Here is a 17406-nt window from a genome sequence, read left to right as displayed (position 1 = left end):
GGTCCCCATAGAGGCTCCCCTACTTTGGGGGGCAACAATGGGGCAGGGTTCAGGTGCTAAGGGCCCCCCCCCTTAATAAATAAGGTTGGGGGGGGGTCTCCATAGGGGTCTACCCCACTTTAGGGGCTCCCCTACTTTAGGGGGTGGTGTTGGGGGGGGGGGGGGAGGAGGCTATGGGGTCTAACCCACTTTAGGATGATGGGGGTGCAGTTGGGGTGATGGGGGGGGTCCAGCGGGGGGGTTCCATGGGGTCTCCCCCAATTTAGGATGCCAGGGGTCCAGTTGGGGTAATGGGGGAAGGGGGTCCAGGGGGGAGGGTTCCATGGGGTCTCTCCCAATTTAAGATGCTGGGGGTAATGGAGAGGGGTCCGGGGGGGGGGTTCTATGGGGTCTCTCCCAATTTAGGATGCTGGGGGTAATGGAGAGGGGCCCGGGGGGGGGGTTCTATGGGGTCTCTCCCAATTTAAGATGCTGGGGATGATGGGGAGGGTCCGGGGGGTGGTTCCATGGGGTCTCCTCCACTTTAGGTTATGATGCAGTTGGAGGTGATGTGGGGGGGGTGGGTGTCCCTCTCCCCCCCCCCCCCCCCCCCCTCTTGCTTTTAGGGTACCCCTTTCTCTACCCAGTCACAGCACTGAGCACAGCCCTGGATGAAGCAGAGAAACCACAGCCCAACTCCAACATGGGTGCGCTCCCCCCCAGCCCCCCCCCCCAAAACATCCCAACTCCCCCCCATCATCCCACTCCGGTTTCACCCCCCCCTTTTCCCTTTAGCCTCCCGTTCCTTCCTGCTCTACAACAAAGCCCACAACATGTGCGTGGAAGCCCGGGGGCAACAGCTGACCGCGACCACCTGCAGACCCCAAAAGGCGGCGCAACGTTTCCAATGGCTCCCAGGGCAACGCTTATGGAACGCCGAGAGGAGGAGCTGCGTCACGGCATCGGCGGGGTTAAATCTGTCCTCGGTGACGCTGCAGCCCTGCAGGGAGGACGGGAAGCTGCAGGGATGGGAATGCGGGGCCGGAGGGCTGCTGGGGCTGGCCGGGAAGAAGCTGTACTTTAATTACGGCAATAACGTCAAGCAGACGGTGATGCTCTACGTCGGGGATCGAGAGTGGAGCCGCTGGGTGGTGTATGGCAGCCAGGAGGAGCTCTGCGCACGGTCGTGTATGGGATGGGCTCATATAGGGATGGGATGGGGACCATAATGATGGGACTGATAGGGGAGATAGGGATGGGATGGAGCCTATAGTGACAGCACTGATAGGGGAGATAGGGATGGGATGGACCCTATAGTGACAGCACTGATAGGGGAGATAGGGATGGGATGGACCCCATAGAGAAAGCACTGATAGAAGAGATAGGGATAGGATGGATCCTATAATGACAGCACTGATAGGGGAGATAGGGATGGGATGGAGCCTATAGTGAAAGCACTGATAGGGATGGGATGGAGCCTATAGTGACAGCACTGATAGGGGAGATAGGGATGGGATGGACCCTATAGTGACAGCACTGATAGGGGAGATAGGGCTGGGATGGACCCTATAATGACAGCACTGATAGGGGAGATAGGGATGGGATGGACCCTATAATGACTGCACTGATAGGGGAGATAGGGATGGGATGGATCCTATAGTGAAAGCACTGATAAGGGAGATAGGGATGGGATGGACCCTATAATGACAGCACTGATAGGAGAGACAGGGATGGGATGGGGACCATAATGATGGGACTGATAGGGGAGATAGGGATGGGATGGAGCCTAAAGTGACAGCACTGATAGGGGAGATAGGGATGGGATAGACCCTATAATGACTGCACTGATAGGGATGGGATGGAGCCTATAATGACTGCACTGATAGGGATGGGATGGAGCCTATAGTGACAGCACTGATAGGGGGGATAGGGATAGGATGGACCCCATAGAGAAAGCACTGATAGAAGAGATAGGGATAGGATGGATCCTATAGTGACAGCACTGATAGGGGAGATAGGGATGGGATGGAGCCTATAATGACAGCACTGATAGGGGAGATAGGGATGGGATGGAGCCTATAGTGACAGCACTGATAGGGGAGATAGGGATGGGATGGACCCTATAATGACAGCACTGATAGGGGAGATAGGGATGGGATGGAGCCTATAATGACTGCACTGATAGGGGAGATAGGGATGGGATGGAGCCTATAATGACTGCACTGATAGGGGAGATAGGGATGGGATGGACCCCATAATGACAGCACTGATAGGGGAGATAGGGATGGGATGGACCCTATAATGACTGGTCTGATAGGGGAGATAGGGATGGGATGGACCCCATAATGACAGCACTGATAGGGGAGATAGGGATGGGATGGACCCTATAATGACTTAAACTCAGCCTGACCCCATACTGCCCCAAACTCAACCCAACCCCAAACTTGGCCCCTCAGCCTGACCTTAACCCTTCTAACCCTAAACCCTAACCCAGACCTAACCCTAAATGATTTAACTCGACCCTAAACTCAGCCTTAACCTTAATTAGACACATCTTAAGCTCCAACCCCAATCCAGCCCAAACCCCAATAAACCTAACCCAGCCCTAATCCTAAATATATACGACTGACACTCATCCTAACTCAGCTCTAACTGTGGTGCAGCCCTAACCCTAAATAAACCCCAGCAGGGCACTGACCTCAGTCCAGTCACAATGCTAAAGATACGGGGCTTCATCTTACCCTAATTCAACCCCAAACTCCAACCCTAAGCCCCACTGCAGCCCCAGCTACACAGGACTCAACCCAAACCCCAGTGGGGCCGAAGTCCAGTAGAACCCTAAATAGGGTTCCTATAACCTTATAGGACTAAACCTAGTCCTAATCTAGCCCCAAATCCCACTAGCAGACAGGCTGTCCCCATCTGATGGGGTCTCAGGGCTCTATTTGGGGTTAACCCCGTTGTGTTCCCTCCCCAGGTTGCCCCATTTGCCCCCAAGGTTGGATTTATTTTGGGGGATCGTGCTATTTCTACTCCAAAAAGGCCAACACTTGGGATGGTGCGCGGGGCTCCTGCTCAGCCCATGGGGCGCAGCTATTGGAGGTGGACGGCCCCAAAGAGAAGGTGACCCCAAAACACTGCCCCGAATCCTACACAATAGCCCGGCCCTAATCCAGCCCCATAATCCCATCCATGTCCTATACTTAACCCTAATCCAGCACCACAATCCCATCCATGTCCTATACCTAACCCTAATCCATCACCACAATCCCATCCATGTCCTATACCTAACCCTAATCCATCACCATAATCCCATCCATGTCGTATACCTAACCCTAATCCAGCACCACAATCCCATCCATGTCCTATACCTACCCCTAATCCAGTACTATAATCCCATCCATGTCCTATACCTAACCCTAATCCAGCACCATAATCCCATCCATGTCCTATACCTAACCCTAATCCAGCACCATAATCCCATCCATGTCCTATACCTAACCCTAATCCAGCACCACAATCCCATCCCCATCCTACACCCAGCCCTAATCCTTGACCAGAATCCCATCCCCCATCCTACACTTAATCCTGCCATAATCCCTAATCCTTCCATCCCCAACCCCTAATCCCACCATAAATCCCTAATCCCAATCCAAATTCCCCTCAAACCCCCTCATATTCCCCCTTTAAACCCTCAATAACCCCCCCCAGACCCCCCAAAACCCCCTCAAACACCCACAAATCCCACCTTTAAATCCTCAATAAACACCCCCAGACCCCAACACAACCCCCCCCCTCCCCTCCCCTGCCCTCTCCCCCTCCACGCTGCTCCCCATCTCTCTGGGCCCATATTGGGGTTGGGGGGGTTCTGGTTGTTTTATGGGGGTTACAGCATTGGGAACTACCTGGCGGTGGGATTTGCTGTCCCCTATTGTCCCTGGGGGTCCTTGTAATGGGGTTGGGGGGGGGTCTCTGTGTCGCATTGTCACCTTGTCCACCCCCAGGCTCACATCCAGAGCACGCTGAGCAGCTCCTCCTGGTTGGGCATCAGGGATGAAGAGCTGGAAGGGACCTGGAAAAGAGCAAACGGCTCCATCCTAAACCCAGAGCAAAGGTTTGGGGCCTTTGGGGGTGTGATAAGGGTTAATGGGGGAGGCACAGAGGGGTTGTGTCACCTCCCCCCCAACACCCCAACCCTTCTGGTTCTATCACAGCTCATGGCAATGGAATGAGCCCAACGGAGGGCAAAGGGAGAACTGTGCAGTGGTGAGGATGGATGGATGTGGTACGACTATCCCTGCAGCAGCCAGATGCACTGGGTGTGCGAGGGGCAGCCCTGGGCATGCGAAGAGAACCCCTAAAGGAGGGGGGGGACACACTTGGATATGGGACCCCCTAAACCCCCCCTCAATACATCCCCAATGTACCTTGGCTTGATGCATCCGAATCACGGCGCCGTGGGATGAAGTTCCTCCATCCTGAATATGAGTTCTATTATGGGATGTGGATGTGCTCTCCCAAACCCTGCTGGGCAATAAATGAGTGTGCAGACTGAGATCCCATTGGGGATGCTTCCATTTGGGGGGGGTAGCAATGAACAGCCCCCCCCCATATGGAGATGTGACGGGTGACACCACATTGGAATCCTCTTAACCCTCAATAAACACCCTCAGATACCCCCCAATGCCTTCAGATCCCCATAAACCCCCCTCTAAAATCTCAATAAACCCCCCCAGACCCCCAAAACCCTCCAAATCCCCCTCAAACCCCCCCAGATCCCCCCTTTAAACCCTCAATAAACCCCCCAGACTCCCAAAACCCTCTTAAACCCCCTAATCCCCCCTCTAAATCCTCAATAAACAACTCCTGACCCCCCAAGCCCCCCAAATACCCCCTCAAATCCACCATATCCCCCCTTTAAACCCTCAATAAACACCCACTGACCCCCCAAAAACCCCCTTAAACCCCCCAATTCCCCCCTTTAAACCCTCAATAAACACCCCCAAGACCCCCAATACCCTCCAAATCCCCCCAAACCCCCCCAATTCCCCCCTTTAAACCCTCTATAAACACCCCCAGACCCCCAAAACCCCCGTAAACCCCCCAATTCCCCCTTTAAACCCTCAATAAACACCCCCAGACCCCCAAAACCTTCCAAATCCCCCTCAAACCCTCCCAAATCCCCCCTTTAAACCCTCTATAAACACCCCAGACCCCCAAACCCCCCTAATCCCCCCTCTAAATCCTCAATAAACAACCCCTGAACCCTCAAACCCCCCAAATACCCCTCAAATCCACCATATCCCCCCTTTAAACCCTCAATAAACACCCACTGACCCCCAAAACCTTCATAAATCCCCCCAATTCCCCCCTTTAAACCCTCAATAAACACCCCCAGACCCCCAAAACCTTCCAAATCCCCCTCAACCCCCCCCAAATCCCCCTTTAAAACCCTCAATAAACCCCCCAGACCCCCAAAACCCTCTTAAACCCCCTAATCCCCCCTCTAAATCCTCAATAAACACCCCCTGACCCCCCAAACCCTCCAAAACCCCACAAATCCACCATATCCCCCCGTTAAACCCTCAATAAACACCCCCGGACCCCCCAAACCCCCTTAAACCCCCCAATTCCCCCCTTTAAACCCTCAATAAACACCCACTGACCCCCTTTAAACCCTCCAAAGCCCCCCATAACCCCCCTCAGATCCCACAAATCCCCCCTTTAAACCCTCAATAAACACCCCCAGACCCCCAAAACCCTCATAAATCCCCCCAATTCCCCCCTTTAAACCCTCAATATACACCCCCAGACCCCCAAAACCCTCCAAATCCCCCTCAAACCCCCCAAATCCCCCCTTTAAACCCTCTATAAACCCCCCCCAGACTCCCAAATCCCCCTTTAAACCCCCCAATCCCCCCTCTAAATCCTCAATAAACACCCCCTGACCCCCCAAACCATCCAAAGCCCCCCAAATACCCCTCAGATCCACCATATCCCCCTTTAAACCCCCAATATATCACCCCCAGGCCCCCCAAAACCCTCCAACCCCCCCCCCAAATCCCCCTCAGACCCCCAAATCCCCCATTTAAACCCTCAATAAACACCCCCAGACCCCCAAAGCCCCCAAATCCCCCTCAGAACCCCTAAATCTCCCCTTTAAACCCTCAATAAACCCCCCAGACCCCCAAAACCCTCCAAATCCCCCCTTTAAACCCTCAATAAACACCCCCAGACCCCCTTTAAACCCTCCAAAGCCCCCCGTAACCCCCCTCAGACCCCACAAATCCCCCCTTTAAACCCTCAATAAACACCCCCAGACCCCCAAAACCCTCATAAATTCCCCTAATTCCCCCCTTTAAACCCTCAATAAACACCCCCAGACCCCCAAAACCCTCCAAATCCCCCCTTTATACCCTCAGTAAACCACCCCTGACCCCGAAAACCCTCCAAAGACCCCAAAACCCCCCTCAAACCCCACAAATCCCCCCTTTAAACCCTCAATAAACACCCCCAGACCCCCAAAACCCCACTCAGACCCCCCAAATCCCCCCTTTAAACCCTCAATATACACCCCCAGACCCCCAAACCCCCCTCAAACCCCCCAATCCCCCCTCTTAACCCTCAATAAACACCCCCAGACCCTCAAAACCCTCCAAATCCCCTTCAAATCCCCCCTTTAAACCCTCAATAAACACCCCCGGACCCCCAAAACCCTCCAAATCCCCCTCAAACCCCCCAAATCCCCCCTTTAAACCCTCTATAAACCCCCCCATGCCCCCAAAACCCCCTTAAATCCCCCAATCCCCCCTCTAAATCCTCAATAAACACCCCCTGACCCCCCAAACCCTCCAAAACCCCACAAATCCATCATATCCCCCCTTTAAACCCTCAATAAACACCCAGTGACCCCCCAAAACCTCCTTAAACCCCTCAATTCCCCCCTTTAAACCCTCAATAAACACCCACTGACCCCCTTTAAACCCTCCAAAGCCCCCCATAACCCCCCTCAGATCCCACAAACCCCCCCTTTAAACCCTCAATAAACACCCCCAGACCCCCAAAAACCTCCAAATCCCCCCTTTATACCCTCAGTAAACCCCCCCTGACCCCCAAAACCCTCCAAAGACCCCAAAACCCCTCTCAGACCCCCCAAATCCCCCCTTTAAACCCTCAATAAACACCCCCAGACCCCCAAAACCCCACTCAGACCCCCCAAATCCCCCCTTTGAACCCTCAATATACACCCCCAGATCCCCCAAACCCCGCTCAAACCTCCCATATCCCCCCTATTAAACCCTCAATAAACACCCCCGGACCCCCAAACCCTCCAAAGCCCCCCATAACCCCCCTCAGACCCCACAAATCCCCCCTTTAAACCCTCAATATACACCCCCAGACCCCCCAATCCCCCTCAGACCCCCCAAATCCCCCCTTTAAACCCTCTATAAACCCCCCCAGACCCCAAGCCCCCCAGACCCCAAGCCCCTCTCCCCCCCCCTTTCGCCCCCCCCCCCCCCCCCCGCCGTTCCCCATCTATCCGGGCCCATATTGGGGTTGGGGGGTTCTGGTTGTTGGATGTTCGGGATGGGGGCGGTTCTGTTGGTCTCGGTGGTACCGGGTTGTGGTACCGGGTTGTTGGTTCCGGCCTGCGGCTCCCGGGGCCCGGAGGTATCTGAGGAATGCGGGACGCGGGATGGCGGCCCTTGAGGCTTTAGGAGCCGATTTATTGAGCTGACGGAACCGGACCGAGAAGATTCGGGTTCGAAAAGGGACAGAACCGGCTTAAAAGAACCGGAAACAGGCCGAGGTGGAAAGAGAGAAACGAACCGGACGGACAGAACCGGGTTTGAAGAGAAGGGGGGGGGGGGGGGAGGGATCGGAGCTGGGCCGAGGGGATCGAGCTGAGGAGACAGAGCCAGGCCCAAAGGACAGAACCGGGCCGAGGAGACAGAACCGGATTGAAAGGACTGGGCCCAGAGAACCGGGCTGAGAACTGGGCTAAAGGTACCGAACCGGGCCGGGCTGAAAGGGACAGGATCCAAAGTAACGGGGAACCAAACCGGACCAGGCCCGGCTGAGGGGAAAGGATTGAAGCGGACCAGGCCCGGTTGAAGGTTCCGGGCCGGGCCATGGCCGAACCGCTGCTGAAAAGAACCTTTTCTCGGTTAAGGGGCCGGGACCGGCCGCGTAGGAAGAAATCGGATGGCAAAGAGAGAGGTATGGGATGTGGGACACAAGGGGGGGGGTCATCCTGGGGGTCCTCCTGTCCCCATAGGGAACCCCATCGGCTCCATGTCCCTTCTGTCCCTCTATAATGGATCCCAGTGTCACCCCATCAGCCCCATGTCCCTCCTGTCCCTCTATAAGGGACCCCAGTGTCACCCCATCAGCCCCATGTCCCTCCTATCCCTCTATAAGGGACCCCAGTGTCACCCCATCAGCCCCATGTCCCTCCTATCCCTCTATAAGGGACCCCAGTGTCACCCCATCAGCCCCATGTCCCTCCTATCCCTCTATAAGGGACCCCAGTGTCACCCCATCAGCCCCAGGCCCCTCCTGTCCCTCTATAAGGGACCCCAGTGTCATCCTAAAGTCCCTCCTGTCCCCATAGAGAACCCCATCAGCCCTGGGTCCCTCCTGTCCCCCTATAAGGAACCCAGTGTCACCCCATCAGCCCCATGTCCCTCCTGTCCCTCTATAAGGGACCTCACTGTCACCCTAAAGTCCCTCTTGTCCCCAGAGGGATCCCTATCACCCCCATGTCCCTCCTGTCCCCCTATAAAGGATCCTAGTGTCACCCCATCAGCCCCAGGCCCCTCCTGTCCCTCTATAAGGGATCCCAGTGTCACCCTAAAGTCCCTCCTGTCCCCATAGGGAACTCCATCAGCCCCATGTCCCTCCTGTCCCCCTATAAGGGACCCCAGTGTCACCCCATCAGCCCCAGGTCCCTCCTGTCCCCCTATAAGGGACCCCAGTGTCACCCTAAAGTCCCTCCTGGCCCCATAAGGAACCCCATCAGCCCCTTGTCCCTCCTGTCCCTCTATAAGGGACCTCACTGTCACCCTAAAGTCCCTCTTGTCCCCAGAGGGATCCCTATCACCCCCATGTCCCTCCTGTCCCCCTATAAAGGATCCTAGTGTCACCCCATCAGCCCCAGGCCCCTCCTGTCCCTCTATAAGGGATCCCAGTGTCACCCCATCATCCCCAAGTCCCTCTTGTCCCTCTAATGGATTCCAGGGTCACCCTATCAGCCCCATGTCCCTCCTGTCCCCCTATAATGGACCCCAGTGTCACCCTAAAGTCCCTCCTGTCTCCATAGGGAACCCCATCAGCCCCAGGTTCCTCCTGTCCCTCTGTAAGGGACCCCAGTGTCACCCCAATGCCACCCTGGGTTCCCTCCTGCCCCTCCAACCTAAGGTCCCTTTTGCCCTTAGGAAGTGACCTTCATCCCCTCAGGTCCTTCCTGCATCCTAAGGAAGGGACCCCAATATCACCTTGGTAACCCTCCTATCCTCTAAGGTACCACCATCACCCCAGATCCCACCTATCCCATATACCCCAATGTCACCCCAAATCCCTCTTGGCTCTCAAAGAAGAGACCCCAGTTTCACCTTAGGGTCCCTCCTGGAGCCCCCCCCAACCCACCCACCCACCCTAGGGTGTCATGGGGGATATGGGGACAGAATGTGTGTGTGGGGGGGTAAAGATACAGCACCCATAGACTGCAGGGAGATGGGGAGTGCAGGAGGAGGAGGGATCCCCATTGAGGTCTATTGGGCTGCAGTGAGGCCCAGCTGTGCCCTTCCCATCCCCCCCCCCCCTCCTTAAGGATGGTGGGAGTGAAGCAGCACAGCTGTAAACAACAGGAAATCCCTCTTGGCAGCTGGAAGGATATTGAAGGATATTGAAGGGGCTGAGCTTGTCCTTTCCTCCCCTTACAGAGCAGCATCAGCCCGGTTCTGACCCATTGCCAGACCCCGAGGTGTCCCCGGAACCATCGACATCCCGTAAGCAGAACTGGGTTCACTTCTCCAGCCGTCATCTTCCTCCTTCCAAAACCCCATTGGAAAGGCTGGAACCCAACGAGGAGGATGGAACCAGCAGCGCCCCAACACCGTCTGTGGATCCAAGCAGAGAGGAAGCCCCGGAGTTAGAAGAGGATGTGGATGCAGCGGAGCTTTGTGGTCCCGGTCGCAGCCCTGGGCACGGTGCTTACCTGCAGAGCCTGGAAAGGAGCAGCAGACAGTGGGTGCTGTCATCAGGGAAGGCAGCAGGCTTGGAAGAGATGGGTGGAAGCAATGAGATGGAGGTCGGAGCTGGAGGCAGCGAAGGGGAGATCTGGTACAACCCCATCCCTGAGGATGAGGACCCTCCAAAGCCGTGCAGGGAGGATGGCAAAGGGATGGCAGAGATACGTGGAGTGGAGGAGTCAGCTGCTGGCAGGAGCCAGGCTTGTGGTGTGTGATGGGCCCCATTCCCTTGGCAGCACCCCACAGTGTCCCCTGTGCACCCGCAGCACCTCAGTCCTTTCTGTGTCCCCTTGAGGCCTCCTGGAGCCCTGAGGTCTTCATATCCAATGATCCTCAGTGCCTTCTTCTTGTCCTTCTTGTCCCTATTCCTACCTTGGCCCTCTGTGATCCCAAAGGACAACATCCTCCAGACCTCACGGTGTCCCCATTGTGTGACAGGGACATCTGAGCCCCACGGTCTTCATCAACCTCCCTTCTCCTGGGCACATCCCCCAATCTTTACTCCTTTATCCCCCTCCCACAGCATCACCTTTAGGAAGGACCCCCCCCCCCCAGTTTCATTCTGGGCTTCTCTCCCCTAAGAAAGGAACCCCCCCCCCACATTTCAGCTCCCCAAACCTCCTCTATTCCCCAGCACAGCCTCCCATTGCCCCCTAAAATCCCTTAGGAAGGACCCCCTCCAGTTTCATTCTGGGCTTCTCTACCCTAAGAAAGGAACCCCCCCCCCACATTTCAGCTCCCCAAACCTCCTCTATTCCCCAGCACAGCCTCCCATTGCCCCCTAAAATCCCTTAGGAAGGACCCCCTCCAGTTTCATTCTGGGCTTCTCTCCCCTAAGAAAGGAATCCCCCCAGGTTTTAGCTCCCTAAACCTCCTCTATCCCCCAGCACAGCCTGCCAACCCTACCCTAACCCTACCCTAACCCTACCCTAACCCTACCCTAACCCTACCCTAACCCTACCCTAACCCTACCCTAACCCTACCCTAACCCTACCCTAACCCTACCCTAACCCTACCCTAACCCTACCCTAACCCTACCCTAACCCTACCCTAACCCTACCCTAACCCTACCCTAACCCTACCCTAACCCTACCCTAACCCTACCCTAACCCTACCCTAACCCTACCCTAACCCTACCCTAACCCTACCCTAACCCTACCCTAACCCCTAACCCTAACCCCTAACCCTAGCCTTAACCCTAACCCCTAACCCTAGCCTTAACCCTAGCCCTAACCCTACCCTAACCCCTAACCCTAACCCCTAACCCCTAACCCTAACCCCTAACCCTAACCCCTAACCCTAACCCCTAACCCTAACCCCTAACCCTAACCCCTAACCCTAACCCCTAACCCTAACCCCTAACCCCTAACCCCTAACCCTAACCCCTAACCCTAACCCCTAACCCTAACCCCTAACCCCTAACCCCTAACCCTAACCCTAACCCTAACCCTAACCCTAACCCTACCCTAACCCTACCCTAACCCTACCCTAACCCTACCCTAACCCTACCCTAACCCTACCCTAACCCTACCCTAACCCTACCCTAACCCTACCCTAACCCTACCCTAACCCTACCCTAACCCTACCCTAACGCCTAACCCTAACCCCTAACCCTAGCCTTAACCCTAGCCCCTAACCCTAGCCCCTAGCCCTAACCCTACCCTAACCCCTAACCCTAACCCCTAACCCTAACCCCTAACCCTAACCCCTAACCCTAACCCCTAACCCTAACCCCTAACCCCTAACCCCTAACCCCTACCCCTAACCCCTAACCCCTAACCCCTAACCCCTAACCCTAACCCCTAACCCTAACCCCTAACCCTAACCCCTAACCCTAACCCCAACCCTAACCCCTAACCCTAACCCCTAACCCTAACCCCTAACCCTAACCCCTAACCCTAACCCCTAACCCTAACCCCTAACCCTAACCCCTAACCCTAACCCCAACCCTAACCCTACCCCAACCCCTCCCTTCACCCCACACCATCCCCAGCTGCTCCACTCACCCTTTCTCTCTCCCTACAGCAAAGATGCCCATCCCATGCGTGAGCTCAGGGCCGGGACTCCCATCCCCATCTCCCCCTTCCAGCCCTGGTACCACCAAGAAGGCTCGTTCTCTCAGCAAGGTGAAATCCCCGGGCACGGTACGACGTCTCTCCATGAAGATGAAGAAGCTCCCGGAGCTGAGAAGGAAACTGAGCCTCCGTAGCACTCGGCCGAGGGGACAGGAAGGCAGCACGTCTCCATCCGACAGCCGCAAGGAATCCAGCAACGTTATCAGCCGTTATCACTTAGATACCAGCGTGGCCTCGTTGCCTCGATCCAAAGCGACAAGCAAAGGAGGTTACCTGAGCGATGGGGACTCTCCGGAGCTGCCGGCTAAAACAGGAACACGTTCAGAACCGGAGGATGGAGACAATGGGTTGGATGTGGCTGCTTTTAAACCTTACAGCTGCGGGGAGCTGCCGAGGGGAGGGCAGCTGATCTCTGGTTTGGTCAACGTTCACCTTTATGGGGTGCAGGATCTGAAGGCTCCGCGTGCCGAAACAAGGGAGGTTTATTGTGTGCTGCAGGTAGATGCAGCCAATAGGGCTCGTACTGCCCTGCTGCCGTGCAAGGCTGCTTTCCTGGGCCTCAATCACACCTTTAACTTGGAGCTGGAAGGTGCGCAGCTCCTCAAAGTCATCGTCTTCTCTTGGGATCCTTCGTCCTCTCGTAACCGACTCTGCTGCCACGGCACCGTGGTGCTGCCCCACGTCTTCCGGGGTGAGTTCAAAGGGGGTTTATTGCTTTTTGGGGTTGGGAAGCATGGATTGATAAGGTGGGGAGAGGAAAAGGGTTTTGCTTTTAGGGTTGGAAAGCATGGGTTTATAAGGTAGGGAGAATAAAAGGGTTTTGCTTTTAGGGGTTGGGAAGCATGGATTTATAAGGTAGGGAGAGGAAAAGGGTTTTGCATTTTGGGGTTGGGAAGCATGGATTTATAAGGTAGGGAGAGTAAAGGGGTTTTGCTTTTAGGGGCTGGAAAGCATGGATTGATAAGGTAGGGAGAGTAAAGGGGTTTTGCTTTTAGGGGCTGGAAAGCATGGATTTATATGTAGGGAGAATAAAAGGGTTTTGCTTTTTGGGGTTGGGAAGCATGGATTTATATGGTGGGGAGAGGAAAAGGGTTTTGCTTTTAGGGGCTGGAAAGCATGGATTTATAAGGTAGGGAGAGTAAAGGGGTTTTGCTTTTTGGGGTTGGAAAGCATGGATTTATAAGGTAGGGAGAATAAAAGGGTTTTGCTCTTTGGGGTTGGGAAGCATGGATTTATAAGGTGGGGAGAATAAAAGGGTTTTGCTTTTTGGGGTTGGAAAGCATGGATTGATAAGGTAGGGAGAATAAAAGGGTTTTGCTTTTAGGGTTGGGAAGCATGGATTTATAAGGTAGGGAGGTTTAACATGATGTTGGTCTCTGCTCTATAGGCAGCCGTGCCCAGCAGCTGGCAGTGCAGCTTCAACCTCGTGGCGTCCTCTACTCTAAACTCACTTTGGTGGAGCAATGGGAAGGGCCTGGAGAGCCTCGAGTCTTTGGTGTGGAGCTGGGCCAGCTGGTAGAGAGGGAGAAAACAGCCACCAAAGTGCCTCTGCTCATCCAGAAATGTGTGGCTGAGATCGAGAAACGGGGGCTGAAGGTGAGCAGGGTGACACCCAGATATAGGGGGGGTTGTGGGGTGGGAAGGGGGTGTTGGGGTCTGCTTGGCTGCTGCCCTGTTAGTGTCTTCATCCTCATTGCTGTGCCCATCTCCCAGGTGGTTGGGCTGTATCGCCTTTGTGGTTCAGCCGCTGTCAAGAAGGAGCTGCGTGATGCCTTCGAGAGGGACAGCGCGGCCGTGACGCTATCAGAGCAGCTCTACCCCGACATCAACGTCATCACAGGTTCAGTGCTCCCCCCAAACCCCTTCAGCAACCAAGGAGACCACCCTCATGTCCCCTCTCCAAACCCATCCAACTGAGCTTTCTCCCCCCCCCAACCCCCTTCAACAACCAAGGAGACCGCCCTGATGTCCCCCCCTCTCCAAACCCATCCAACTGAGCTTTCTTTCCCCCTAAACCCCCTTCAACAACCAAGGAGACCACCCTCATGTCCCCCCTCCAAACCCATCCAGCTGTGGTTTCTCCCCCTGACCCCCTTCAGCAACCAAGGAGACCACCCTCATGTCCCCCCTCCAAACCCATCCAGCTGTGCTTTCTCCCCCCCCAAACCCCCTTCAGCAACCAAGGAGACCACCCTCATGTCCCCCCTCCAAACCCATCCAGCTGTGCTTTCTTCCCCTGACCCCCTTCAGCAACCAAGGAGACCACCTTGATGTCCCCCCTTCCCTTCCCAAGCCCATCCAGCTGTGCTTTCTCCCCCCAAACCCCCTTCAGCAACCAAGGAGACCACCCTGATGTCCCCCCTCCAAACCCATCCAGCTGTGCTTTCTCCCCACAGGGATCCTGAAGGATTACTTGAGGGAGCTGCCCACGCCTCTCATCACCCCTACGTTGTACCACGTTGTGCTGGAGGCCATGGCCAAAAGGACCCCCAGAGCCCCCCCATGTGAAAGAGATGCCGTCCCTCTGCTCGACTGTCTGCCTGATGTTGAGAAGGTGGGTGCTGCCAGCTCAGCTATTACAACCCCACCCCCCTGGGCTCTCCTCCTCTTTACCTTCTGGTTTGGTGGCACATCCTATTGTCACCTCCCCCATCCCATTGGTGCTTCTCTATTCTAAAAGCCATCCTGAGTGCTTTTCCATCCCCTCAAACCCTACATGCCATCTGCAGCCCATCCTTGGATCCCTTTGGAAGCTCCATTCTGGGTTATCTAAGCTAAGGGGGGGGGATACCACCCTGCTTTAATGCCACCTTATCCTCCCCATCAGGCCACGTTGACTCGACTTTTGGACCACCTGAGTTTGGTAGCTTCATTCCATGACTTCAACCGTATGAACTCGCAGAACATTGCAGTCTGTTTCGGGCCGGTTCTGCTCACTCAGAACCAGGAACCCCGGTACCGTGGTACCAGCTCCATCGTCCCTCGGAGCTATACCCATAGCGAGGACATCGCCAGCGCAGTCGACTTCAAGAGACACATAGAGGTGCTGCATTACCTGCTGCAGGCCTGGCCAGGTGAGCATGAAGGAAGGGGGGGGGGGGGACACCCAAGACCCCCATCCTGTGCCACTGTGGCTCCATGATGCTCTATGGGAGGAGACCTGTGACACTCCTATGCTGCCCCATAGCCCACCATCCCCAGTGTGGGATGTGACCCCTCCATGTAGCTGCCCCCCCTGGCCCTCCCCAACACTTATCAATGGTGTCTCCATAGCCCCCAGCCCCACACATCTGCCCCATAGCCCCCTCTGCTCCCACCTCATCCCCACCAAAAGGCCGCTGTTGCCCCCTACCCCCCCACACATCTTGTTGTCCATCAGCTATCCTGGGTGCCCCCCATTTCCATCTGATCCAGGCCTTCCAATCTCCATAAGAAGGCCTAAATCTCCTCCTGTTTTTCCAGCCCCCCCCCCCAAACTTCAGCATTGCTCTGGGCTCCACCAAAAGGACGTTTTTGGGGATGGGGGGGGGGTCCCCAATACCATTAGATCCCCCATTTCCACCCCTCCCCCTTTCCAACACCCAAAGATCCCATTCTAACCCCCCCCTTCCTCTCTGTCCACAGCCCCACGTACCTCCCTGCCCCCCCATATACCACCCACCCACCCCAACCAGCCCCCTCTCCACCTGGACCTATTGGATACAGCCGTGGTTGCCCGTCATCGCCCTCGAGGACCCGAAAGCCCCCCCAGCAACCGTTACGCCGGTGACTGGAGCATCTGCAGCCACCAATTGGAAGAGGTGACGGCAGGTGACGACGCCAGGCTGGCAGCTCATCGTCGGACCCTCTTTGTGGCTGATTTTGATCTGGGTGACGACCCCGAACCGTCACCTTTTGGTCCTCGGCTCAACCTGAAAGACTTCGATGCTCTCATCCTCGACTTAGAGAGGGAGCTGGCGAAACAGATCAACGTCTGCCTTTAATTCCTTCCACCATCCAGGTGATAAAACATCACTGATAGGGAGGAGAGAGAAGAGACCAAAGACGAGCGAGCACTCCCCTCTGATTGCCTTCCATTTGCACAGCATCCAGCAGAAGGGACCCCAATGGAGGAGGTGACGCCATCTTTGTGCAACCCCAAACCCATTGGGGTGGTCCCTACCCCCCCAACCCCTCACACCCCTTTAACCCCCCCCAACCCAGAGCCACGGTCCCATTGTGTCTCTGGAAGGTGTGTGTGGGGGGGGTTGTTATATGGCCAAATCCTGCCTTCAAGTGCCTGTTTATCCACCCCCCCCCCCCCTCAGCCTTTCCCCATCAGCCCCCTCTATGGGCTCCCCCTCCCCACATTCAGTATTGACAAGGGTCCATGACCTCCATTGCTCAGGCTTGAGGGGAGGATGGAGGGGCACACAGTCCCCCCCTCCCCATCACCCCCCCCTATGCTCACTGTTAAGGAGGGGGGGTCCCTAAAATCCCCTCCCCATCGCTGCCACTCTGTGGATGGCAACAGCACCCCATCCCTATGGGTGGGTGGCATTGGGGACCCCCACCCCCTTCTGATATGTGGGGGGGGGGATTTGGGGGCATGGGGGGGGGGGGGGGCTGCTGCCGGTACGGGAGCGCTGAGCTTTATTTATTACCCAAGCTTTATATATATATGTGTGTGTGTGTGTGTGTGTGTGTGTGGATGGATGGACTGCAGCCAGCAGATATAAACCTTTCCTCCCCCCCCATCTCCCCCTAAGCAACCCCAGCCACCAGTGTTAAAGTGGGGAGGGGGGGGGGAGGCTAAAAATGAACCCCCTCCCCCCCCCCTCAATGAAAGAAACCAGCCTTGCTCAGTATTAGCCTTAAAGGAACCAGCTGAATGTGAACAGCCCGGATGGGCTGAGCCAGCAGTGTTAAAAGCTTGGGGTTATGGGGGGGGGTGCAGTGATGCTCAATAGGGGACATGGGGACACAAATGTGTGTCCCCCCCCCCATAAGCTGCCACCCCCCTGCCCTTCCCCACCGCCTTATATCACCATCACCAGCAATAAAAGCCACAAAGCTCCACCTGAGCTGAGTCTCACGTCCATACAGGGCTGGCACCCCCC

The 17406-nt window shown here is 55.8% G+C and overlaps 2 protein-coding genes and 1 long non-coding RNA gene across 5 annotated transcripts; 2 read left to right on the top strand and 1 right to left on the bottom strand.

The window, feature by feature from the left end:
* Positions 1–632: 632 nt before the first annotated feature.
* Positions 633–4661, top strand: LOC140264915 (macrophage mannose receptor 1-like). 3 transcript variants are annotated; one of them, XM_072360819.1, is made up of 5 exons: positions 633–686; positions 775–1167; positions 2957–3102; positions 3984–4093; positions 4194–4661. In XM_072360819.1, the coding sequence occupies exons 1-5, from the start codon at positions 683–685 to the stop codon at positions 4414–4416; spliced, it is 876 nt and encodes a 291-aa protein (XP_072216920.1). In that variant the 5' UTR covers positions 633–682; the 3' UTR covers positions 4417–4661. The 3 variants fall into 3 exon arrangements, 1 of the variants encoding a protein (XP_072216920.1); XR_011906150.1 differs by having other exon boundaries at positions 655–686; positions 775–1132; positions 4194–4534; XR_011906149.1 differs by having other exon boundaries at positions 655–686; positions 775–1162; positions 4194–4534.
* On the bottom strand, positions 3922–7724 carry LOC140264916 (uncharacterized). Its single transcript, XR_011906151.1, has 3 exons — positions 7611–7724; positions 4407–4503; positions 3922–4051 (listed from the first exon to the last, which is right to left on the bottom strand). It is a non-coding gene; the product is annotated as an uncharacterized lncRNA (long non-coding RNA).
* Positions 7640–17369, top strand: SYDE1 (synapse defective Rho GTPase homolog 1). The gene is made up of 8 exons (XM_072360817.1): positions 7640–8199; positions 9924–10439; positions 12258–12998; positions 13695–13903; positions 14021–14147; positions 14704–14861; positions 15135–15381; positions 15932–17369. Exons 1-8 carry the CDS (start codon positions 8112–8114, stop codon positions 16288–16290), a joined length of 2445 nt encoding a protein of 814 aa, XP_072216918.1. The 5' UTR covers positions 7640–8111; the 3' UTR covers positions 16291–17369.
* The last annotated feature ends 37 nt before the right edge of the window (positions 17370–17406 follow it).

The sequence above is a fragment of the Excalfactoria chinensis genome, unplaced genomic scaffold, assembly GCF_039878825.1.
Source record: "Excalfactoria chinensis isolate bCotChi1 unplaced genomic scaffold, bCotChi1.hap2 Scaffold_342, whole genome shotgun sequence".
In the NCBI taxonomy this organism is placed as follows: domain Eukaryota; kingdom Metazoa; phylum Chordata; class Aves; order Galliformes; family Phasianidae; genus Excalfactoria; species Excalfactoria chinensis.
This window is presented reverse-complemented; position numbering and strand designations above follow the sequence as displayed.

What these genes read in the sequence shown, in the direction of transcription:
- SYDE1 (XM_072360817.1), top strand. Translation starts at nt 8,112, where the DNA reads ATGGCCGAACCGCTGCTGAAAAGAACCTTTTCTCGGTTAAGGGGCCGG. An exon ending in GCTGCCCCACGTCTTCCGGG is followed by an intron (nt 12,999 to 13,694) that starts GTGAGTTCAAAG and finishes TCTGCTCTATAG; the next exon opens with GCAGCCGTGCCCAGCAGCTG. An exon ending in CGACATCAACGTCATCACAG is followed by an intron (nt 14,148 to 14,703) that starts GTTCAGTGCTCC and finishes TTCTCCCCACAG; the next exon opens with GGATCCTGAAGGATTACTTG.
- LOC140264915 (XM_072360819.1), top strand. An exon ending in GGAGCTCTGCGCACGGTCGT is followed by an intron (nt 1,168 to 2,956) that starts GTATGGGATGGG and finishes TTCCCTCCCCAG; the next exon opens with GTTGCCCCATTTGCCCCCAA. An exon ending in TGGACGGCCCCAAAGAGAAG is followed by an intron (nt 3,103 to 3,983) that starts GTGACCCCAAAA and finishes GTCCACCCCCAG; the next exon opens with GCTCACATCCAGAGCACGCT.